The 26,559-nt window shown below is 41.0% G+C and overlaps 1 protein-coding gene across 1 annotated transcript in view; it reads left to right on the plus strand.

Moving 5' to 3' along the window:
* The window catches only part of AFG2A (AFG2 AAA ATPase homolog A), a 342,950-nt gene extending 317,760 nt beyond the window's left edge, over positions 1–25,190 (plus strand). The window contains exon 16 of the mRNA XM_060012953.1: positions 24,254–25,190. Coding sequence (XP_059868936.1) covers positions 24,254–24,430 — 177 coding nt within the window. The 3' untranslated portion in view covers positions 24,431–25,190. The remainder of the gene's footprint in view (positions 1–24,253) is intronic.
* The last annotated feature ends 1,369 nt before the right edge of the window (positions 25,191–26,559 follow it).

Below are 26,559 nucleotides of genomic sequence, written 5' to 3' on the forward strand. Positions count from 1 at the left end.
TGCTTTCTCATCAGAAAGTACGATTGAATATACTGAGGTGACAAGTAATTCCTTAGTCTCCTGGCTTTACGTAATTACTCTTTAGGTCAGGACCTTTTATCTGTGTAACATTTTTGTTCGTTAAGCTTCTACTCTAGCTTTTTCTTTCTGACCTGCTTGCTAATCTAGTCTCATATTCAGTATCACAAAGAATTATTCTATGTAGTATGTTAGTTGTAACTCAGTGTTGCCTTAAAGGGTTTTCTGTGTTATTTTAATACTTGCCCTTCTGCAGTGATCTGAAAACCATTTACATTGTCCAGAAATAGTGCCTTTTGTAATACAGTGTTAAAGCTTCAGAATCTTAGAATGAATTGATTGATTGAAGAACACTATGAGTGCCTGGGCCACAGTTTGTATTAATACTTAATAAATGTTTGATGAGTGAAAGGCTGAATGCATGCAATGTTATTTTTGTGAAATTTTACCTCACTGAACACTCTCCCATCTTCTCTGGAAAGACGTAGTATATGTTCTTTTTGGAATATCTGAAACTGTTTTATCTTAACTCTAGTAACAAGCAATTTTGTGAGTCCCAGGCATTCACCAAGGCAGTCACAGGAGATAAAGAGACTTCACTTACTTCCTTTTCCCTTGGGTATGAGTTTTGATAGTTGCTGATAACAAGTTGGGATCACTGCTGGGTTAGGCAAGGTTCAGATTAATTATATAAAAGAGTACATAATTTTTTAAACCCTATCATATCCTGTTACCCAATTCTCTAGTTCAAGTGCTTTAGGCACTGATTTAATCTGGAAATGATAATTGGACTATCCATTAGAATAGGCCATGTGTTTTGAGAGGCTGTCTGGTAATGAGAGGATGTCATTCTTATATGGAAGAAATTGAGGCAAGAATCTAGGATGAAGAACTCTAGTTGATCTCACCATAGTACTGGCAGCACTGTGATCTGAAACATTTTGGTCAAAGTCAAGTTTACTGAGGGTCATAATTTGCAGTAAGAAGAAGAATCCCAGAGTAATTTGCTGGATGGGTCAGAGTAAAAACACAACTCATAGGTTTCATGATTGAACACATTTGCTTGTATTTCTTGAGTTGTGCAGATGTATTTGCTTTCATATCCAAGTGTGCTGGAAGCACTTTGTATTTTAATTGAATTACGTTTATCTTAATTTTCTCTGCAGTACTTTTTCCTCAGACAGACCCTTGGATGGTTGTCTTTTTTTTTTTTACCCCCTTCAGTTTCCACCATCTCACCTCATGTGTGTTCCAGTTAAATGTAAACAGCCACACTCTGTAAAATATCCCATTTCTACCCTTGAGTCTATGCATTCACTTTTCTCTTAAATGACTTTGGGGTCCTGCAGAAACCAAGTGATGAAACCGGAGGTAGTGCAGATGTGTTTGCAAGCAGTGTTTGCATAAAGTTCTGGTAGCCTCTTCTGTCCTTGTTTGGTTTGATCTTTTAAACTCCCTTACCTACTGCTGTGTTTTTGTTTTGTTTTGTTTTTTCATTATTTTAGTCTCTTTAGGGCCAGGGAAATGACTTGGAGGGATAGGAAAGTCCTGTGGCAGTCCGGCTTATATGCTTAGCTAACTGATTTAATTGGCTTATTTAAATTTTGTTTGTGAAACTATAAAAACATAAAGCAGGTGATAAATGCATAGTTACAGTACTGATGCTTTTCCTTGCTTATGTACATTCCATAAATTAGTTATGTTTCCACATTAGGGTGAGTTGTATGCTAAAGTTTTAAGGGGAAATTTTATGTCTTAATCTATGTGTTTCTTATATAAATGGCACCTTGCATTTTGTGGACACTAAAATAAACCCCAGGGTTTAGGACCATGGTAAAGAAACCTGAAATTACTAATTTTTCCCTTACTGTGAGTTTAGTTATCTCTGGTTAAAAAGACAGTTTTTTTTAAGCTTCAACTAGAAGAAATATATATATATATATATATATATATATATATATATATATATATATATATATATATATACACAATTGGAAGTATAGCAGAGAGATGAAGAACTCAGTGTCTGAAATTAGGCAGTCCTGGATTTGAATCCCATCTCTGCTATTTACTAGCTCGGTGACCCTGGGTAGTTTTCTTGTATGTGTAGTAGTTGTAGTAATAGTAGTTACTTCCTAGAGTCACTGTGAAGATTAAATTATTATCTGAATATTTTGTCTCTAATATTAGCAAGCAAATAGCTGGCAAAATTTTTAAAAGATATATGAGTCATATTTTTTTATAATACTGGATGTACCAAAAAACAAACAAACAAACAAACAAATGTGACTTTCGGGGTGTTAAACCTGGATTAAGCATTCGAATCCAAAGACTAACAGATCTTCAGACCTGCAGGCTGCCAGTGAGAAGAGCAGTACCTTTAGGTGGTAGATGTTGGATGCTGGGTTCAGACAAATGCACAAGGAAGTGAACAATACTGTGGGCCTTCACTTAACCTCTGGGCCTCTGTTTTTTCATAGCTGTCTTGAGGAGTGTATGGGTTGCTATTTAAGACCCTGTCTGTTTTTGACATATTTTGACTTTAAAGCAGAAGAAAGAAATTAAAATAAAAAAAGAATCACTACAAAAATTGTGGAAGCAACAAAGGTGTCCTGCAGTAAGCGAGTGGATAAATAAACTGGTACATCCAGACAATGAAATATTATTCAGCACTAAAAAGAAATAATCTATCAAGCCAGGAGGGGAAGGGGAGGGTGGGATGAATTGGGAGATTAGGTTTGACATAAATACACTACCATGTGTAAAACAGATAGCTAGTGGGAACCTGTGGTATAGCACAGGGAGCTCAGCTCGGTGCTCTGTGATGACCTAGATAGGCAGGATGGGGGTGGGGAGGGAGGTCCAGGAGGGAGGGGATATATGTATCCATATAGCTGATTCACTCCATTGTACAGCAGAAACTAACACAACATTGTAAAGTAACTATACCCCAGTAAAAGAAAAAAAAAAAGAAATGAACTATCAAGCCATAGAAAGACACGGAGGAACCTTAAATGCATATCACTGAGAAGCCAATCTGAAAAGGCTATATGCTACATAATTCCAACTGTATGACATTCTGGAAAGGGCAAAACTAATAAACTAGTAAAAAAAATCAGTGGTTGCCAAGGGTTAGGAGGGAAAGAGGGATGAAGAGACAGAGCACAGAGGATTTTTTAGGGCAGTGAAACTACTCTGTATGATACTGTAATGGTAGATACATTTGTCCAAACCCATGGAATATACAATGCCAAGAGTGAACCCTAATGTAAACTCTGGACTTTGGGTGATAATGATGTGTTGCTGCAGGTTCATCAGCTATAACAGCTATACCACTTGCTGGGGGATGTCGATGGTGGGGAGGCTGTGTGTATGCAGGGGTGGGGGTGTCTGTATTTCCCACTCAGTTTTACCGTGAACCTAAAACTGCTCTAAATAATAAAGCGAAGTGTACTAAAAATAATAATAACAGTACAGATGGGATGAAATGAAGAAGGAGAGAAGAAATAAAAGGGCTACTCACTGAGCCTACCCTCAGCGCCGCTGCCTGTTTTACACACTAGGCCTTTCCACTCTCTGCAGCTCTCCCTCTCCTCCAGCCTCAGTCGCTTCCATGTGGATGGTTGAGGCAGCATGCTTCCCCACGATGAATTCCTAGAAGCAGTGCCATAAAGCAGACCACCGCAAAACAGATCGTTGTTGGAAGAATTATATTTCCTTATACAAACAATAATATGATAGAGGATTGCTATCCTGTGCAGAACTTGCCATCAAATAAAAAAGTATGTTCCAAATTCTCTAAAACGAGCGTGAGTATACACTACACATCGATCGGGATCCTGTGTCCCATGAGTGATTGGTTGACAAAAATACAACTCTGGAAATAATCATGTTTTACAACCATTTTAGGGTAGTATATTCCTTTTTAAACCTTCCTTGGATCACTGTTACCCTTAGGATACAACCTGTCTCAACCAGCTGGGCCATGCAGCTACCCCTGTGGCCCGAGGTACAGGGCACTGTGACCAGCTTATAAAGGGTTGGCGTGGCTGAGGAGCAGTTCCCTAAAAAAGAAGTCCTCATTTGTTCCCATTACTAAGAAGACGTACCGGAAATACACACACACACACACACACAGAGACACACACACGCACAAAGGAGGCCTAAGGAGAGGAAGAAGAATGCTGTTTTCTATATCAAGGTAGTGAGACACCTACCACGATGTTTTATAAGATTTTCCCTTTCAATGCAGAAAGAGAAAGTCAGTGTTTGTTCTATAACAGAATATTTAATGTATAAAAGTTATTTTGCTTCACAAAAACTTTGAATGTAGATGCCTTGCACTTTTATATTTCCTTTGTTTCTGGAAGTCTAGGTCAGATGCTTCATAAAGTTTTTATCACCATGTGATCTGTAAAGCATATGTTCCACCAGAAAATGCTTCTAGTCACCAGCTCTCTGGTTTCCATAGAGGTGATGATGGAAATTTATGTGTAATTCCAGACTAGCCTTATGCTGCAAAGGATGTTTATAAAATATTAACTTCTGATAAAGGGGATAATATTTTAAAACATTCTTGATCCCCAAATAATGTTGCATATTAATGGTTATATAGCATTTGGCTTCAAAATTTCATACTGAATAAACTTTGATTTCATACTTGTATAAGTATCCTGCTAGAAACAAATAGAGATGCTTGTCTTTTTCACAGGGTTAGAGAGAGTCTGCTTTATCTTCCAAATAAATGCTTTTGACCATTACTACCATTTTTTTGTTCAGCTACTGACAAAAAAAAAAAAAAACAGCAGTTTTTATTACCCAGAATCCCAAATTTGAGTCAAGCCCAGTTTCATAGGAATGTTCTATCTAAATCAGGGGGGTCAGCAAACTACAGTCTGCAGGTCAGATATGTCCCACAATCTGTTTTTGTAAGGCCCATAAGCTAAGAATAGTTTTACGTTTTTAAGTGATTGAAGAAAAATCAAAAGCAGAGGTAAAAACATGAAGTTCTAATTTCAATGTCCATAAAGCTGTATTGGCACACAGCCACAGCTCATTCATTTACATACTGCCTATGGTTGCTTGCACACGACAAGAGCGATTTGAGTAGTTACAGGAGGGCCCGTGTTCTCCACAACGCCTAAAATATTTGCTCTCTGGCCCTTTGCAGAATAAATTTGGTGGTCCCTGAGCTAAAGAATTTTTCACCATCTGCCACTCTACCCACACACTCATATTCATAGTCATCCCTCCCTCTCCCTCCCTCCTTTCCTGCCTCCCTCCCCCTCTTTTCCTTCCTCTTCACGTGCATACATCATTTTGAATCTGGCAATTGCAGTTACAAAGAAATCAAATTGTGAGCCTACAGCAAATGCTAAGCGGAAACAAGTTTTAATTTCCCTTTGACTTGTCAACTCTCTCCTCCCTGCGTACTTTCCCTTTCCTCTACTGCCTTTATATAGAATTTCTAAGGCCATGCCATTTCCCAAACGTAGTTTGTTTTTAAGGTGGGGGTTGGAGCTTGATACATTTTTTAACTTCCATGGAAAGTTCCCTGTTAGTATGTGGTCCCATTTTTAACCTATTTGTAGACACCCCCGATTATCTCAAATCACTTTCACATGGGGCTGAGGTTAAGCTTTATTTCTCTTGGCATGTCCCTGCCACAGCAGACACTTCCTCTTTGCCTTGAAAGGACAAAACGATGTTCAGCTGTCTGGGCTTAGGCCCAGTATTTGATTTATACATTATTTAATTTCCTCCTGAAAATTGGAAGCAGGACTTTCAGGAATGGAAGTCAGTATTTTTCATTTGTTTAAGAACACTTTTAGGTCTAATATAATCATCAGTAGTAGATGTCAGCGTGATTAGGGGGTGACTTAAGGTAAAGCAAATAAAACATGAATACAAAGGAAAATTATTTGACAGTGGAAAAGATCTGAAGTTTTTGAATAACCACATTGTATGTGTTAGTAGGTTTTTTTGTGTGTTAGTGTTCATTTAACAAACTTTTCTGTGCTACATTTTGGGGCACCTGTCTTTACCCACTGGTGGAAAGACCTCTAGCCATTATGTTATAGTTGAGATTGGGGGATTAGAAGTTTGAGGAGAAGTTAATGTAACCACTCCAGTAATTTTGCAGAGGATTTTTGGTTTCTGTCTGAGCTGCTACTGCATTTATCTCCACAATTAAGTTCATACGCATGCCAAGATATGAATGCCAAAATGCTTTGAAATTCTTACAGCAGTGGACTCAGGAAATTAAAAATTAACTCTGGAAATACCATTTCTTGTTTTACATCCACTTTTGGATAGTGTATTCCTTTTTAAACCTTCCTTAGATCATCGTTACTCCTAGGTTACAGCCTGTCTCCTTTTTGCACCAAAGTCCTTAAAAGCCTGGCACACCTACTCCCTCCACTTCCTCACTCCTAACTCACTCTTCAAACCCTGGCAGCCTGGCCCCTCCCTCCCTCCACACCGCTGAGCTGATCTCACCCACTGTTTCCTCATCTCCAGCCCAGAACCAGCTTGGAGTCCTCGGCTTGCCTGGCCTTTCTGCTCCATCTGCCAGAATTGACACCCCGTTCCTGAAATGCTCTTCTGGTTTCCATGTGAACTCTCTTAGATTCCTCTAGTTCTTCCTGTCCTTTACAGACTCTCTCCTTGTATCACACTAAGCTGAAGTGTTCTCCAGGTTCTGTTCCGTGGATCACTTCTTCCCCTACACTCTTAGCCTTTTCCTTCTCATCCTTCCTCGGTACCTCAGACATTTGAGGAGAAGCTGGAGGCTGCAAGGGGCGTACTTTGAAAACCACCGCAGTCCTGTGAAACTACTTCGAGTAGTTTTCACAGAATACAGCCCACCCTGTGCCACCTCTGTGCCTTGCCCAGGAGTGTTCCTTCACGTGGAGTGCCTTGCTGCCAACACCAGCATTTTTGCGTTCTCACATTCCTTTAAAGCTCATGGTAGATATTTTCTCTTCCTCGTCCAGGCTACGGTGGGGGGACAGCCTGATATACTTAGAGCAAAGGTACTGGGGTCACCACTTACCTGATTGTATGATATTGGGCAAATTTACCTAAATGCTTTAAATGTCAGTTTCTGCATTTATAAATTGTGGGGGAGGGGGAATGCTGCCTACCTCACTGGACTGTTGGATGGATTAGACATGTCAAGATCTAGAATATTTGGGAGTCAGTCAGTAGTGGTACTGGTAGTGGTGCTGATGGTAGTAGCGGTAACTATTATCATCATCATCAGTATTATTCTCCCACGCCAGCATTTTATGTTTCTCATATGTCAGTTACTTCACTTTCTGAAAAGCATTTACACAATTGTCTTATTTCCCCTTCTGAATTCTAGGCTCCTACAGCTTGTCTTTATATTCCCTCCCCAAGAGCGTTGAACAATGACTTGTGCATGGGTTTTCCTAAATGAATTGAGTTGAATAGAATAGCCCTTCTCCTCCCCTAAAGAAATACTGGCTTCACAGTGTTCTTGGGATTCAGACCTGGGTATGTTTGTAGCTGTATCTTCATATTTCAATCAAATATTAGCATACTGAAAAGTCTCTGCCTGTTGTTATATTGTGTCACACTGAATCTTGAAACTGGCCTCTAAAATTATTGCATTTTAATTTCTCAGAGACTTAAGGACCTGTATTTTTAGAGCTAGTCTGAAATAATTCTTATTTTTGAAAAAAACTACTAAACTACTTTGTATTTGATACATAAATGCTATCAGTAGTAAAATATTTAAAATAAGGTAAATTAATACATATTTAAACTTTCTTACATTAAAATATTTCTGTCTTTTTATACTTTCTGACTTATAAAATCAAAGCCAACTGCAGTTTTTTTGGCTTATATAACTAGCAGTTTTTCTTTTTACGTTATGTTTTTCCTTACAAAACCCTTACTTTCTGTCTCTAAACATATTTCTGGAAAGCAGATTTTCTGCTTCTCAGAAGCATCACTTCTTCACAGATCACACATTATCCTGGTTACAATAACCTCTAACTGCTTTGTTGTTCAGAGGACCAGGAATGTAGAACAGGTTCTGCTGATGATTTTTGAAGGAGAAAGTCAAAGAAGAGTTGTCGTACTGTTGCTGATCTGAACTTCTATAACAGGGGAGTCTGAAGCTAGTGGATTTGACTGACCGACCAGGCAGGCATTGAGGCCTTGGGAAAGCAGCATAACTTCACGTGGAGTACTTTTTAAAAGTACCAGCCACCGAAAGTCACTAAGATCTCCCCTGATCAGGCATTCATCAGTCAGAAAGCCTTTTTGGAGCTGCAGTTTTGCAGAGTTCAGTATCGGGTGGTGTTCTCAGCTTTGAACCAGGTGTGCTTCACCTGAGTTAAGGCTACCTCTCCGGCGAACCCTGGGTTAGGGTAGTGATGGGGTCCGGGAAGGGAGGGGGTGGCCAACGGACAGACTGAATTTACACTTCGAATACTTTCAGGAATTATTTGCAACCACTCGGGAATATAAAATAGTATCACAGCTGAGAGCTTTATTTCACATTCCATTTAGCTCTAATCTCTACTTCATCTCTACTGTTTTTATTTGGTTACTAGGTATTTAGTGCAGCCCCATTTTGTGGAAGGCTGGCCAAAAGCACACTTGAAATCAATAGTAGTCAAAGCTAGCTCTACCGAATCTAGATTAGAACATGAGCATAAAGGTCCATTGGTTCTGAAGTTTGTGGGATAGTTGTTTTGTATTTTTTTTTTAAGTCTTAACAATCTGCCTAAGCAGTATAAACAATGTAAAGTGATAAATATAGCACCTGATCTAAGGCGTAAATTCCACATTTGGTAAAAAACCAAACTGTTAGGACTAAAGTCCTAACTTTAGTTAACATTAAGTCAAATATCAGACTTGTCCTCATTCATTCATTCAACATATATTTACTGAGCAACTACTATTTGCCAAGTAAGTTTCCAGGCACAAACAAAAGAAACAAAAATCTGTACTATTTGTGGTCTTCATTTTTGTGAGGAGAAAGAAGACATCAACAAAATAAAATGTAATATATTAGATGACAGTAACAGAGGAGGAGCAGGATAAAGCAGGGAAGGAGAAAAGGATTATAGGGAGGAGGTGGCCAGGGAGAATCTCACTGAAAAAGGTGACAACTGAGTAAAGACCTGAGGTAAGTGAATTGTGCAGTTAGTTATCCAAGAGAAGAGCATTCCAGAAGGGGAACAACAAGAGCAAGTGATCTGAGCGAGACTGAGCTTTTTCCATGTTTACGAATAGTCAGGAAGCCAGTGTAGCTGGAGTGAAGGGAGTGAGGTGTTCCAGTGTCCTGTTGAAGAAAGTGGGAGGGGGTGGTTGATATCAAATGATAGATCAAGTAAGTTGAGAACTGAGGATTTACCATTGGTTTATGATCTTGACAGAGCAATCCAGGTAACAGGCGAATGGAGTTCACTGTACATTATTTTCTCTACTATTGTATATGTTTGAGTTTTTCCTAGTTAAAAAAAAAGTTTAAGTGAGAGGGGGAAAAAGTATAATATTATTCCCTCCTTAAATATTCACTAAGGACTCCATCTCATCTATCTCTCCTTTCACCTCTATTCTCAAGAGAAAGAGTTGGTCAGGTTTACAAAGTGGGGTGGAGCTGGTGTGAAAGACACTTAAAATCATTTTTCAGACACTGAGAATGGAAGAATTAAGGCAAAGTTTTCCAAACTTGGAATACTGTCCATTTCATTCTTCCCCTCCTTAAGTCTTGTCGACACGTGTTTCTAGTTACATGCACAATTTTAATTGAATTTAGGGACTAGTCTCCAAATAAAATTTCCATTAACTTCCAAACTGAACAGCTCCAGACTCGAGCTTTGTAATCTATTAGCTATATCACCCCTCCCCGCACAAAGGAAGTTGAGTTTTTGTTTGCTTTTCTGATTTTCATTGAGACTTCTCTAGTTGCTAAGAAGGAGAATGGATTTAACACAAAGATAACATCTGTCTTTGACCATGACCCGTGTTAGAATCATCATTCAAAAACACTAGCTTTAGGTTTTCCTGTAGATTGCATAATCATTTCCAAAGAAGTTGGACCTTGTGGTTTTCCAACTTTATCATATTTTGTATAAGTACCGCGTGCTAACCGATGGTGCCACTGGAGCTCCATCTTTATCATATTTTGGATGATAACCTGTGATCCGAAAATCAGTTGTACAGCCCAGAATGTTATCTGGACCCCCTAATGAGCAGCACGATCTAAGAAAACGGCAGCTAGAAGCAGCTGGCCGCACTGAGGTATGCTGAGCACTGTTGTTTTGGAAGTATGGTTGGCAGGGCACTGCTGGGCACGAGGTCCATTTGGCACCTTTTCAGCAGAACGTTTTGATAATGTGTTGCCAAGACAGCATTCGAAGCAATGCATAAGTAACGCAAGGTTACATATACGTAGAGAAGAATAGAGGACACTTTTTAACATTCTCTCATTCCTCAACCAGCCAACATAGGCCTGCTCCAGTTGCCTATACTTCCAGGGTCCCAAGGATCTTCACCTTCTCCCCCCGGAAAACTACAGAGTTGTCATCACAACGTGACAACACACACATGGTTGATATGGTGCAGAGGAAATGACCTACCTGAATTTGGCTCTATCATAATGCCCTTTCCCCAGCCGCAGTGACTGGGCCAAGCCGCTCGGAGACGTGCCACAGGAGTTTGGGTTACTAAGATGAGAATATGAGGACTGTCTGGTGGCTAAAGCTGTAAGATGTAAAACACAGAAACTGTGCATTGTCGTGTTTTCTACCACGTGGAGAAAACCACTATGTGGTGAGAGAGAAATAAAGGTGAAGTACACAGAGAAGCATAGATCAAAATCGTGGACGGAGAACCAGTCCAGGTGGTCTGTGGAGGCCCAGCCGCACTACTGTCCTCAGGTTCTGTTAGATCCAATAATAGCCTTATAATGAATTTACCCTTTTGATTCAAATTGAGTTTCTGTCCCTAGCAGTCAACTAATACACAGCAGATGTCACAGATGATTGCAAAGATTTGGAGACATTAAGAGAAGCTGAGGCAGAATTTAATCCACCTTGCTAAGAGGCGTTCACGTATGTAGTGTGAAAACTACTCATTAGTCCCTTCTGATTGAAGTTAGCCTGGTCGTGTTTGTTACGGCAGTTAAAGAATACATGCCTTAAAGTCTTTTCAAGACTTGGGTTCCGGCCTTCCCTGGTGGCGCAGTGGTCGGGAGTCCGCCTGCCGATGCGGGGGGCGCGGGTTCGTGCCCTGGTCCGGGAGGATCCCACATGCCGCGGAGCGGCTGGGCTTGTGAGCCATGGCCGCTGAGCCTGCGCGTCCGGAGCCTGTGCTCCGCAACGGGAGAGGCCACAACAGTGAGAGGCCCACGTACCGCAAAAAAAAAAAAAAAAAAAAAGACTTGGGTTCCTTCTTAAAGAAAATAAAAGTGTTCATTAAAAGATTGATATAAAAAGTTAGTAATTCAGAGGTTAACCCAAAACTTAGCATAATCTTCCTTGGGAACGTTTGTATATGTGGGGCGAGGGGTTAAATTCCACAAATATTACTAAAATGAGCAATTGGCAGAAAGATGGTTTAAAATATTTTGTTTCAGCATGTAAAATCTCGTTTTATTACAGAATTCTTTTGTTAAAGGCACAGCTATGCTGGGTTGCTGCCAGAGTGATGGGATCTTAACAGCCTAGTTAATTTTAAAAGATTTACAAATGCTGGGCTTCGAACTAATGATAGTAAAATGTACTTCACACTTTAATATAGTGCTTAAACTCATGCTACATCTTGTGAACTTAATATTGCATCTGCAGATGAGGGGGGTTATGGGTGTGTGAATGTAGATATTTTATTTCAAAGAGAACAGAGTTGGTGGGGGAGAGCAGGACAGACCTGTAAAATAACTCAGAATTTCTCCTGACTCTCACATTCTTCACTGTAATTATAAAATATGTACAGAAGATATTTGAACACACTGTATCAAAGATGGTATGGGTTTATTTCCAGTTAGATGCCAGCACAATAAAACGGAGGTGCTTGTTACCAAGGTGTAGCCTATCTTAAGTTTCGTGATTAGATCTCCAACTGAAAAAGTACAGCCCTTAAGAGGAAATTCTTGGCACTTGCTCCTCTTTACAACATTATAGGGTGCTTTTATGTGTATATTTTATCATTCATAATAGAGGATACATTGACTAAGATTGCAAAATAGTTTCCATTGTATCGTAATCCCCTTGTGTCCAGTTGACTCACCTCGGTGAAAAAAAATTCTGTTCAGTTAGAAATATCTACTGGTCTCTTTCCAATGATAAGTTTTTTGATGGTTAGAAATTTGACGGTTAGTTTAAAATGATGAGGTGAAATGTATGGGTACAGTCATGAGATTTACTAAATAGACCTCAAATTTACTAAATTTTACATCTTTAGATTTTAAAAAGTATAGATGAATAATCTGTGCTTTAAAAATTCACCATTAGCTCCTTAAATATACCAACTGTTGCATTTCTCATAACAAACCAGTCCCACCAAGTGACAATCTAATACATCTTTTAAATTAAAAAAATATTGAATGTGATTTCTTCATTATCAACAAGTAGTGTCATCTGTTCTCCTTTTTCCACAACCCTTTCCATATCTGTGGATTGCTTTTATGGCCTTTCTCACAGTTTTTAGTTTATTCTTTACAAATGGAGACTTCCTGGCTCTTTTCATTGCTGAACTTGTCACACACCTTGTTCTCTCATTAGAATTCTTGTAAAGGAGTTTAGGTAACAGTAGTTGAGAAAGAATGTTTACGTTTCATAGGCCATTAAGTAATGGACTTAATGATCAGAAGAAAAAAACATGAATGTTTTGGTTAAAGCCTTCATAAACTGAGTCATCTTTATTCTTCATCTGCATCTGGATTAAGAGTAACGGTAATGAAAAAATGATTAGCCAATGTGGCTTTTACAAGTATTTGTAATTTCTTTTTAAGTTATATTACATATATAATTTTTTAATTGTTAAAAGGCAAGCACTGTATCTTACTACTGGCTTTTAAATCAGTAAAATCAGAGCTCTTTTTTTTTTTCCTTTTTAATGGACATTCAAGAAATAGTTCAAAGTGCATCTCATTCCTTATAAGACAACAGGCCAGATAGTTTTTCAGATAAGAAAACGACTTCCTCAGTTCCTAAATACCCTAGTGTGTAATGTTATTACCAAATATCAAAACCTACATATATTTAGATTTTAAAATTCACTTAATGGGCAATCTAAAATTACACATCGTTAATACGTGCCACTTGTAAATGCTGATCTTAACTTGGGAACTTGGGTTTTGTGTTCCTTAACTAATATGCTTAAATTTGCAGTCTTAGTGTCTTATTATCCTACCTTTTTTTTTTCAATAAATGAAATAGGATATAGATCTTTAGTTCCTCTTCATGTCAATAAAGACCTAAATAAGCACTTAGTTATACCTAGAGGCAGTTGTTGAATTGTTCCAGGGTACAAGAGGAAGGTCTAAGAAAGTAAAAACTGCTTGTCTTTACTGTGATCAACTCTACTTCGTAACTTCTGTACTCCCCAGCTGTAGTAGTTCTAGCCCAGTTGCATTCTGGCCTAAGTCATCTGGAAAGGGGAAGGTAGATATTACAATGAAGGAGTCGTAGGAGTTAAGAGGATTTGAAGTGTAGTTACTATAGAGCAGTAGTTCTTAACCCTTTTGGGGTTATGGTTCTTTCTTAGAATATGATGAAAGCTTTGAACCGTCTCTCTACATATAAGAGTTTTCATAGGTTTCAGAATATTCTTAGACCCATCTAGCTATCCAGGGACCCTAGGTTAAAAATCTTTCTTATATAGCCAATAAACACACAAAACTGGTGAAGTAATACTTGAAATAGCATTCAGTTCATGTAACAAATAAGACAGTGTTGCTTTATTATTATTTGAGTTTAAAACAAAATAATATAATGTGAGCTTCTAAACAAATGGCTAATAAGCAACATAAGGATTATCTGTCAGAAGAAACAGAGACCACCTTAAAAATGTAAAAGAGAAGATATGTGAATATATACTCTTAGGTATTTTAGAGTATCTTATTTGATGGTGATATCACTTAATATAAGTCCATTTTTTTATTTATATGCTATTGGGAAAGAAGAGCTTTCCTTTCTTTCGGGACAATACTACTGTCAATGAGAATGACATCTGTAAAATAAGTGTAAGATAAATAATCATGTTGTCTTCTCACTCCCTGTCATGAGCTAATGGTATACTTAGCATTTGCTCACTGGGACCTGTCTTCAGATGCCCCTTAGCTAGCTAAGTATTGTCAAGTCATTTTTTTCTATTTAACACAGATAACCATTAACACCATACCATACTCTTTAAAATGACTTTAAGGATGGCAGGCAAGGCTGCTGATTAAGCAGGACCAGCCTGCAGCTGCTCGGAGAATGGGAAAGGAGAAAGGAGTTCATTATATATATTATATGGGTGTGGGAGGTGAAGGCGATCAAAAGGTGAAACTTCCACTTATAAAAATGAGTGAGTCCTGGGGATGCGTAGCGCACAGCATGGTAACTATAGTTAATAACACTGTGTTGTGAACTTGAAAGTTGCAGAGAGAGTAGATCTTAAAAGTTCTTATCACAAGAAAAAGAAATAACTGATTGTGGTGATCATTTCACATCATATACATATAGTGAACCATCATGTTGTACTCCTGAAACTAATGCAATGTTCTATGTCAATTATATCTCGGAAAAAAAAAGGCGTAAAAGGTACTAACTACCAAATACCCCATTCTGTGGCCAGAGTCCAGAATCCCAAGCTAGACAAGATCCGGGGAAGGCTACCCAGAGCATCCCCGAAGCTCTGGAGTTTCAAAGGAGGCATTTTTCTGTGTGTGTTGGTGGGGCATGATGTGGGAGTTTGCAGTGAAGACGGTTGGCAGATGATGAAACACGGGGTATATTAAAACTGGCTTAACACCCCTGCTTACACCTTACCCCAGCCACTGCTTCCCAAGCTCCCACAACACTGGCAGGGAGGATCCAACCCTCCAGACTTCGAGAGGAGTCCTAGAGCTAGCTGAACTTTGCTTGGTCCCCTCTCCCTAGAATATCCCCTGTTGTGCCCTTCTCTCCTCTTTGCGGGGGGCCTAGCTCTCCCATTCCTAAGTGCTTTTTACCCAAAGTTTGATGCCTCTTGCAAGAGCTTCAGTAGCCTTCTGGGCATAACTTGGTCATCAGCACGCCCCCCAAGGGCTCACAAATACACACCTAGATGACCCATTGTGCCCCAGACATTATTGCTTTTTTGGTCTACAGTAGGCAGTTATCTTGGCTCCAGTTGTCACAGCAAGAGCTGCATGTGTATGTGTGTTTGTGTGTATTTAAAACAAAAAAATGTAAAAACTACATCTCTGTTCAGAGGTGAGCTCAGCAGTAGACCTTTTTGTAGACTCCCGAAGGTCAAGGGGCTTGGTACGTTTGGGGAGTACAGCAGGGCCAAGGCTGGCGAGCCTACATGGAACTTGTAATCTAGTGAGCCTACATGGAACTTGTAATCTAGTGAGGAGGCAGACATTTACCACTAATAACTCTACCTGACAATTGTGATATGACAGAACAGTAGTACAGGCTGCCACCTGACAATTGTGATATGACAGAACAGTAGTACAGGCTGCCACCAGACCATAAGGCAAGGGATCCTAAAGCATCCAGGTGTGGGGAGGTAGTGAAGTTGCCGCTGGGAGCGCCTCTCAGTGGAAACAGTCACACTGAACCTTGAAGGGCAAGTACGTTAAACCAGTACTTTGCACCATCTTGTCGCATGAAGGTGGGACTCTGTTTTCTTCACTGCCCTGCTCCCCAGGGCCTGGAGCCTTGTAGGTGGTCAGTAAAGATTTGTTGAGTAAATGGATGAATGGAGGCCTCCCAGCATCTGTTTGCCTTTCTCACCCCTCTCCTTCCCTACCACGAGGTTCTTGTTCTCTCTATACCCGTACCAGTTGGCGTGTTCTTCAAAACTAAAAATACTCCTTTTTATCTTGTTATGGGTTCAATTAATGTTAGAAACTTTTAAAGTTCCCACAGCTGCAGTTGGTTGTAGAAACAATAAGAATAAAAACCCCAGCTCTTTCCCTCTGTGGGGTGATCAATTCTTTTGTAAATTTTAAAAAAACAAAAACAGTTATGGGTTTCTCCATGCAAGTAATAATGACTGGATGTACATAGACTTCAGCTATATATTTTAGAGACCTCATAATAACTTACATCAGCAGAATTAAGCAACCCAGGGGTTTTTCCCCCTTCTCTAACATCACTAGGCTTCTAGAAATTCTTTCCTTTTGACTCTGTACTCTGTATGGCACTCTAGATTGTATGATCTTCACATAATCCCAGATGGATTCGTATCATAAAGCTTATTTTGCAGACAATCCAAGAGCAGTAGTTCGGTGATTCCTTAAATCTGAAACTTGCCCTCCAAAATTCTCACTTCTAGCCTCCCACGCTCGCTGAGGTGGTATTTTAAAGAACTCTGAATAAACGCCGCTTGCTCCCCTCCAGTTCGCTTCCCCGGCTGGCGCTGTGCTCTGCTCTGCTCTGCGTTCTCGGCAGTTCGGGGCACCCCTGGCCGCGTTTGCGCCTGTGGCAGTCTGACTCCATCTGCTGCTCTATGGCCAGGAAACTGCTGCGGTCCCCTCAGTCACATCTTTCAGGCCCGGCCACTCAGCCAGCTTTCACCGCGTCTCAATGGGGCCGGGGAGAATGGGTCCTCGGCGTCCGCGTGAGCACATAATCTCCCAGGTAGCCTCCTCCTTGAAGCACCTCCAGTGCAGGCTATTCGCAAACAGCAGGACTCCGCTCTCTGCTGGGTTCCTAATCCCTCAGACACGTAAGGGAAGTTGGTCGCGGGGCTGTGAAAGTGAAAAGGAAAGCGAGGGGCGGGGGGCTGAGCGCGCACCACGTCCCCCGCCCCTCGCCACAGTCAGCGCCAGCTGCGGCCCAATTAGGCGCAGCAGGGCACAGGTGTTCCAGACAGAAGATGCTTTTAGCAAAACCACTTTCCTGAAAATACCTAAGACTTTTTAGAGCACCGCAGCGCATTCCTTTTGGTGGATTCTTTAAAGCTGTTTAGTACACTTGAAATACAAAGAAGCTGAAAAGCACATTTAGGCCTCACTGGGAGGCAAGCTTTCTTCGCGCCGAACATCAGGAGCGGCGGAGAGAGGGGAGCCCTGCCTCTGTGGATCCGGCGTGTAGTTGCCCAAGAAGGGGCCTGGGGGCGTCTCTCTTCTCCGGCTCCGTCTCCCCATGTAGCCTACTCTGTACTGTGCAGTTCACCTACTCACGCATGTTCATATCCTTGTACCCATAAATTCCTGTCCCTAGGATGCAGTTGTAGGTTTCCTATGAACTATTTAAAAAGCAGCCCTGACATGTGCTGATTAAAGTAGGTAAGTGAACTCAGCTCTCCGGAGCCACTATTTTATCATCTGAGGTCTCCCTATAAATAAGCCTCCTCTTCTGGCACATTTAAAATCACTGACTTCTTTTTCTCCACAGATCTGAGTACACTCTGTGCCTGCGGGATGGGGTGATGGGAGCCAAACAGAACTTCAGTTGGTTGTTTAAGCCGCCTTCAGAAGTTTGTTACCCTTCCGTTTTTCTGGAGGATACAGATAAGCTCTGAGAGGTAGTTAGGAGCTTAGTAGTGGCGGTTGCGTTAGAATCTCAGCATCCCTGTTGGAAGCGAGCAGCTCCTAGGCCTACTTGGGGCAGCAGCCCTTCTTCCCAGGCTTACATGCCCTCAAGGGTGGTGTTCCTGTTGTCACTGTCGTGATCTGTTTACAGTCAATAGAAAAGAAGTGCAGGTTACTACCCGGGCCTCTATCTGGAATGGAAATGACTGTGCTTGAAGTTTTATTGGGTTCCTCATCTCAGTGCACCCGGAGAACTTGTAGTGCTGCTGTGAAACTGAAAAGAACAAGGGAAGGGTCACAGCACAGGAGGAATGAATACCCAAAATAGTGCCCGACATTTTCAGGTTTTCCTTCCTGTTGATTAGTTTTTGGTAAACAGTTTTTGCCTTGACTGTCATTCTTAATCACGTCGTTTTAAAAAATTGCCGCTGCCTGTTTAGAAACCATGTTGGTTTTAATTTTCGCAATGAGCCTGTTTCTGTTTCACAAAGCTGAGCCACCTGTTTAAACTCTTCTTGTTTCATGGATTGAGGCAAAGAACCGTAGGCTGTGTATAAGAGGTTTCGGGTTTTTTTTCCACAGTGAAGTAAGACATTGTTCTTATTCTTCGTGGCATTCAGAATTCTGCACAATTGCCTCTTTTGCCCTTTTGCATTTAAAAGTGAGGTAATTAGATTTCCCAAGGTTCAATGGTCAAGAGCCTTCTCACCCTGGGAAGTTGCCTCTCCACACCCCTCACAAGGGGAGTTGTCTCACGTAATCCAGTTATTGCTGTATTGTTGTTCTAAAGGCACTGCTTTTTCAGAGGACAAGCATAGCATGAAAATTCATACTCATATGTCCCGTTGCTTATATTGCCGAGTTATGTTTTTTCCAGCAATTGAAAACAATTACTGTTTTCCTCAGTGACTTTGTTTTGAGGATTTCTAAACATTTTCATAAAAGTCTTTTCCTTTCTTACCTTTTAGGAGCTCATCTCAAATATGCCTAAATCTTTCACATAGAGATTTCTTGCTTATTTTGTTATTTTTCAGATATCTGATAGATCTATTATTACTGCTGAACGAATGGAAAGAGGATTTGTGATGTTGGCACCAAAAACTGGGTGTCACGGCCACTGAAACACAGCCTGTCTTAGTCGCTCTGACAGTGAGACCTTAGGCCCACTCTGCTAGTCTTTTGTCTTGTTTACTCATTTCCCCAAACAGATAACATTTTCACCTTTCAGCAAAGCACGTATCTATTCTTTAAAACAACACAGAATACACTCTCTGTGTATTCTGTAAATACACGCTGGCTCTACAGAGCCAGCCAAAACATTTTGCTTTTACAGCCTAATGGCAAAAACAACCTGACTGGTAATTGGCTAAAAATTCATTTAAATGATCTAGTCTGCAGCCTTTGGGGGAAGAGGACAGACAAGATGGTGAAGGGATTAGGGGAAAGCTTCCAAAATCCTTTTTGCCAAAGATGTTAAGGCACCTAAGTGCCAAGAGTTTTCTTTCTAAACGGGTTAAACATTCCAGACAGTCTGTGACTCAAATTTGCATGTTTGTCTACACCCCTCAGTGAGGTTCTTCTGGGGCCTCATGGGGAAAATTCATCTGAATTCCCCCATCACTGAAACAGTCCCAGACTCCGTGTGCTTTCAAAAGTGATGCCAGCAGAAGGATGAGCTGTGTGGTCCCTGTATACACTGTAGATGTATATATACATATACATACACTCATTCAATTTTCTTACAAACTTTAGAGAGAGTAATGAGAAAGGTCCTAGTTTCAACTGAAGGTCCTTCTTCTCAGCTTCCACAGTATTCATTCCCAAATAGAGAGGTGTATTAGCAAATTTATCTGAAAAGAACTCACCTTTCCAAGCTTAATACAGAAAAGTCTTCAGTAATTAACTGATGCCAGATTACTTTCATCAAGTGAGACAATAGATAACCATTTGCACAATTTTTTAAACAAATCTTCCACTTTGGTTCTGTAAACCAATATATATTACTGCATTGTGGGTAAATTTGGGGGAATCTTTCTCAATTAAAGTGCAGTTTTCTCCCCCATGACAACACGGGAAGAAATTTCCTGTCCCTGTATGACAAATTTTGATACCTAAGGAAGCATCCCTCAAACTAACAGGCATACTTGTATTCTTGCTAAAATTCCTGTTACTTCTAAGGAAAGAACTAGATTCAAAGTAGGGCCCCAGACCGAAACATTTGCTTAAAATGAACATACATCACAGTGTTAAATAATTTTTCTTACTGAGTTTATCATTCCAAAAACTTAAATGTAACTGACAAAGTCTAGGTCATATGGAACTTAAGTAAAAATATTACAAGATATTGGCCAAATGTTAGAAATATGTATATAACATGCACTTTTGGAAAATCTGTGGATAGTTAAGGAACTGTTCAGTTCAATTCAACAAATGCGCGTGGACTACGTGCAGGTCCAGGGCACAAGTGTGTGCTGTGGCTGCTGCCTTTTGACTCCGTTAAACAGACTGGTCCTCCTCCAGTCTCTCTTGCTCAGCCCTTTCCCTTTTCTCTCTATGCTGGAATAGGCGAGAGCAAAAGAAAAAAGGATATAAGCTAGGCAAGAGCCATATCGTGCCCAGATAGAGCTGCTTGGTGTGGGTGAGCACCTCCCAGAGTGCGTGCTGAAGGTCAGCAGTAGCCCTAAAGGTAACCATTTGTAGGTGTTCTGCCAAAAACAGAGGACAGGTGGAAAGTTCTGTGGGAAACACCAGCTTAAAAGAATTAAGCAGGTCATCACTGCTAGGCCTCACAGAAACCTTTAGCATTCTGCTGTGCTTTGTGGGCGACAGAGCATATACAGTGTTACCTAAAACCTATTTGACCATGAAATACTTCTTCCTCTGAAAAGACACCGATATGTCAAGGGGAATGCTGGCATGGGCCATGAAAACAAGCAGGAAAGCTGCACTTTTCTTGGGAAGCATGGTATCTTGGAACTCACGCCAAAATAAATGACCCAGGGCAAATAGAAACCAGCCATCATGAAATGGATCTCCTAAGAATACTTGCATTTCCGGGCCTGTCTTCTTATTGAAGTTAGGAGAGAAGAACCAATAATCTGATTAATGTTTTTCCTTTTGGAATTTCTACTAAAAAGCCCTTTTATGGGGAAAAAAATAAAAACAAAGGATCTTTTAGGAGTTATGCTGTCAGCTGCTAGTGCATCACCTGCTTGTGAGCTGGGTTTAGAGCATTAGAGATGACTGTCATCGACTAGCCTTCACTGTCATTATGGCCCACGTGACTTCTGAAAACTATCATTGTTATTTTTAGTGACATTTTCACGATAGAATTACTCTTTTTTTTTTTTACCCCCTCCATTTGGGATACTGAGGCTAGATCCTTGTAATTCCCGGTTTCTTTCTCGCCACCTTGCTCGCTTTATTTCTTCTGCTCAGAATGCCCCTTCCTTTCCTGTGTGCATATCTAAATTCTGTCCTTCCCACTCCAGTTTATGAACCAATAATTTCTTCCTTCTTTCCATACCAAAGCACTTTCCTTTTGCCTTGCTAGTGGTACCTCTTAATGCTATGTGTTGGACATCTCTGGACCCTCCAGCTGGCCTCACCTAGTTGTTGCACAGAGTAACCAGCCATTCAGTGGACGTTGATTGATGAGTGACGGGTTAATTATGAGTAGAGTTCTATTTCCTCTCAATTACTTGTTGTATATTGCTAAGCAAATATGATAGGAAAATAAAAGTGGCAGAAAGGATTGCCTAATTGACTGGTTCTTCAGGGCATCCCTTGTAAATAAAAAGAAACAGGATAAGGTTTATTGAAGCAAGTGTTGAATTCAGGCAGCCCTCAGCCACGCTAGAACTGCAAACAGCTGGGCTCCTTCTACACAACGGAAGACAGCTTCATATGAGGTGCTTGAGTACCAGTATTCAGCTGCTCTGTTTCCCTTGTCATTGTCTCCCAGAGATTCTAAAGGTCATCTCTGTCTAATCCAAACATTTCTTAGCGCTTTAGTCAAAACTCTGTCCAAGTTTTCTATACCTCACAATTCTGTAGAAATTGTTAATTAAGGGTCAGGCCAGTATTAAATATAGTTGGCAAATTACTGTGAAATGTTAACATATACCGAAGGCCCCAAGTTACTAACATCCAGCTTTCAAATGGCAGTTACTGCTCTGACCACCACCAGTGCCCCCCCTGCCACTGCCGTAGAAGCTAAGGGCAAAGAGCAGTTTACAGCTTAGAGGAGAATCTATAGATGCAGATATGAAGGAAGGAAGGTTGATCTGCAAAGAGGAACTGCTCAGGGGAGCCGACCCCAAGGGCGGCCTTCGAGGCCTCAATGACCTCTCTTCCCACTACCTACATTTCCCTACCTTGCCATGTTAGGCTACTTGAGATTCCAGTTATTAGAGGAGTATAATCGTTTCTTCTTCTCCCAGTTTGACTACTGTGTATTGAGAGAGGAAGCCTTACTAGACTGTTGGTTCACTTTCTCAAATGCGCCAGCAATATTAGCCACCCGGCCACATGAACCAAATTCCAGGAGTTTTGAGGGGTTCCAGGCAGCCTTGCGCCTCCCCTTCCTTCCTCAGCCCAACCCAACCTCCCTCCCCCGCCACTCACCACCACCCTATTTGCCATGCTTCCATCAGGCTCCACACACACCTCTACGAGGGGGTCACTGCATGTACAAAACCTGGGGCACAAGTCCCACAGCAAGTAATTAGTGAAGTCATTAGTAATTGTCTAGCACACATGGTAGGTGTTCAGTGAATGTTTGTAGCCGTTATGTGCTGGGTCCAGTATTCTCTGAGGGAAGTGTCAGGTATGAAGTGTGCAAGACATGGCATTGGCCCAGTGGTGGCAACCTCTCTACCTGACTTAGCCTGAGGGGGGAGCCACACAGTGGAAACCTTTCCTGTACTGTCTCAGAGAAGCAGCTAGAACGGCACCAGCAAGCAGGAAATTCAGTCCTCTTTGGCTCTTCCAGTGATTCTTCTTCCTACTTTTCAGCCTTGCAACCATCGCTTCAGATTCTTGCACAGATGAAAGAAGTGCTGCTCAGATGGAGGGGAGGAGGGGATTGAGCTCTCCGTACTTGGTCCCTTCACCTCCTTCTGGAGGTCCCTAAGGTTCCTTTGGAACAGAATAGAACCAGTTTGCCATGGGGGCGTTTTATGTGCTTTTACTGTGCTTATTAAATATCACATCTGATTTTCAAATAGCCCTTTTTGCACCAGAATATGTGATGAAGTTGTTTCGCTAATCCTTAGAAGTTTTGTTTTTTCCTTCAACAAGTTGGTAGCCATTCTTTTTGGAAAAGCATTAACATGCATAACCACTATAGTCGACTTCAGTGCCCATTAACGAAGCCCAGAACTAACGGTTACATTGTCGTAATTTGACAAAGCCATCTAAATCTATGCATGTTTTTTTGAAAGCTCCCTAAACATGCTGCTAAATCCCCTAAAGAGCTACTAAACTGCTTTGGCAGCCATTAGCCCAGCATAAGCAGAGGAACTCTTTTCAGTAAGTGAACAAACAGAGAAAATATGCTGAATGGCCGGACAAATGTGTTTCAGCTGGCCCTTTCATTTACCGATATAAGGGTGCAGTCCATATCAATCACTGTTTTCCCTGTTGCCCTGAAAATCACAATATCTCTTTTCATCCCACAGGCTCTTTTCACCACAGTAATGTGTCTTTAGAATGACACTGGCATCAGCCCGCTTCCGCTGTCTGAAGTCCAGAGAGCTTAAAACACATTTCAGGATTCAAGACTTGAACCTTCCTCCCTTCCGTTTTCCTACCGCGCACTCTCTCCTCCCTCCCTCTAGCATCCACTCCACCCCCTCCCCAGCTTCTTTTCAATTCTCCCAGCTTTCCTCGCTGAGTAAACAGAATTCACTTCTCTGTTCTAATGCAGCTCTCCAAAGTAAACGGAGACAACTCTATCTGATATTCCTAAGATTTAAGAACTCATTAAGGAGATGCACATAAAGAAATGCTTTTACATGTTGGTAATAGATCAAAGGTTGAAAGGAATGTGGAAATTCTGTGCTGTGACAAGGTGTGCTGATGTGCAGGTCCTCACTCTACACCAGTGCCTCCTTCCCCGGCCCTCCCCTCATCACCGGGCTTCTCCCCGTCCACCCCACCACCACAGGCACACTCATCCTTTGTCACCCCGTGTTAGAGGTCTGTGCCTGCACGTCTGCTCCACCTTCACAATTGTAAGCTCCTTAAGAGCAAAGGCCATAACATATATCTTTTTGCCGCTCCTGGATCTCGGTACTTAATATGTTGTTTTGAAATGAAGGTGATTACTTTTTATCCTTTTGAAAACTCAAGTGGAATGACTCCCAAAGATAAATTTTAGGGATAGGCTTTTAGTCGTAGAAGTTACCACGGATGAATATTTGAAATGTTAACGTTTCTAAAAAACAGTATTGATTGTTTTCTCTCTCCTTTTTTTGTTGTTGTTTTTGTTTTTGTTTTTGTGTGTTTGTATTGTTTCAGATTATAGCCGTATGTAGAGAGGCAGCCCTTCTGGCTCTGGAAGAAGACATTCAAGCCAACTGCATTATGAAAAAACACTTTACTCAAGCCTTGAGCACCGTGACACCCAGACTTCCTGAATCATTGAGACGTTTCTATGAAGATTATCAAAACAAGAGTGGGCTGCATGCGCTTTGAGAAAATATACATATTCATTATGCTAAAAGTACTTTCTAGAGAAAACTTGTTTCTTTTTTAAAGAGTGTCAGAATAGCCCTTAATAAGCAAAATGTCTGAAATACGTTGACTAGATTGAGGGGCCTCAGTTCTTATAGACATTTTGAATCATATGGCAACAATGAAAATATCCATGAAAAATCTCTGGACAAGAGTTTAAGTCAGTTTTATCCGGAAATGTGTGCTGAGTTTTAAAAGGCAAACTTTTAGCTTTTTCATTAATTTGACCTGGTTCATTCCTCCCATGAAATGCTTTCCTTACTCCAGAATCCATTTCAGTGCATTTCCAAATACCAAAACTGTGGGCATCACTTTTATAAAAGAACATAGAAGATGCGTGTAGATGAAAGCGCGGTGAAAATTATTTACAAACCTTTAATTCTGAAGGCCAGCCCATGAAATGGCTAAAGCACCAGCTAGGCTTATGTGACCTTGTTTCCAAATACGTATTTGTTCTCATTATAATTCAGACTTAACATTTTCACTTTAGCCTTCTTAACCTCTACTTATGGCAATTAAAAAAAGAATTGAGAGTTATTTCACATACTCTAATGGCCTTTGGAAGTTTAAAAAATTGGAAATATAAGCCCAGTCCAGACCTAGAAGTACTTGTGTTTTTTTTTCTTTTTCTTGTTTTCATAAAAATGCTATAAATTAACCATATGAGGTATTCGTGTTTTAACTTGTATGCATTTCCAGGTTACCAATAAACTTCTTCAGTTCAAAGAAAAACCAACTTGTACTCTTAATCATATTTGTCTAACATTGCATTCTAAATATCTGTATTTATGCTCCAGATTATTTATCCTTGAGCTTTCTTGACAGTTTGATAATCCATAAATATCCTTGAAAAAGCTGTTGGAAATTGATTGGTTGACTTCCAGTTCAGAAGCTGGCAATGGGAAGAATGTGCACTTAAACCCAGTCACTGTAGATCTTTGAAAATTCCCAGAAAGACAAGTCAGGCGAGAAATACCTGATTATCAAAATAACAGGGCTGTACAGTTTTGTGGTGGTAGACATTCTGAAATCACATCTCAACTGTTTCATCCTTTGACTATCAGAAATAGATTTGCAGGCTTCCGGTGGCGCAACGGTTAAGAACCCGCCTGCCAATACAGTGGACACGGGTTCGAGCCCTGGTCCGGGAAGATCCCACATGCCGTGGAGCAACTAAGCCCATGTGCCACAACCACTGAAGCCTGCGCTGTAGAGCCTGCGAGCCACAACTACTGAGCCCACACTCCGCATCTCCTGAAGCCCGTGTGCACCTAGAGCCCGTGCTCCACAACAAGAGAAGCCACCGCAATGAGAAACCCGCACACCGCAACAAAGAGTAGCCCCCGCTCGCCACAACTAGAGAAAGCCCGCGCGCAGCAACGAAGACCCAACACAGCCAAAAATCATAAACAAAAATAAATAAATTTTTTGTTAAAAGTAGATTTGCAAGGGGTTTTTACCCAGACTACACTGGTTTATTAGTACATAAAACCACCCAAGGGACGAAGAATGTTACTACTATTTAGAAATGTGCTGGGAATTCCCTGGCCGTCCAGTGGTTAGGACTCTGCGCTTTCACTTCTGAGGGCCTGCGTTCAATCCCTGGTCAGGGAACTAAGATCCCACAAGCCATGTGCGGCCAAAAATATATATATATAAATGTGCTGTCAAATAAAATAGTCACTAGTCACATGGCTATTTGAGATTTTAATTAAAATTAAATAATATTAAAAATATAGTTCATCAGACATGTTAGCCACATTCCAAATGTTCAAAGGCCACATGTGACAAGTGTCTGCCATATTGGACAGAATAGATTGTAGAACATTTCCATCACTCAGAAAGTTCTGTTGGACTCTCCTGATTTAGAAAATAAGGCTTACACATTGAAATAAATAGAACCTCAGGGCTTCCCTGGTGGCGCAGTGGTTGAGAGTCCGCCTGCCGTTGCAGGGGACATGGGTTCGTGCCCCAGTCCGGGGAGGAGTGGCTGGGCCTGTGAGCCATGGCCGCTGGGCCTGCGCATCCAGGGCCTGTGCTCCGCAACGGGAGAGGCCACAACAGTGAGAGGCCCGCGTACCGCAAAAAAA

The sequence above is a fragment of the Delphinus delphis genome, chromosome 5 (assembly GCF_949987515.2).
Source record: "Delphinus delphis chromosome 5, mDelDel1.2, whole genome shotgun sequence".
In the NCBI taxonomy this organism is placed as follows: Eukaryota; Metazoa; Chordata; class Mammalia; order Artiodactyla; family Delphinidae; genus Delphinus; species Delphinus delphis.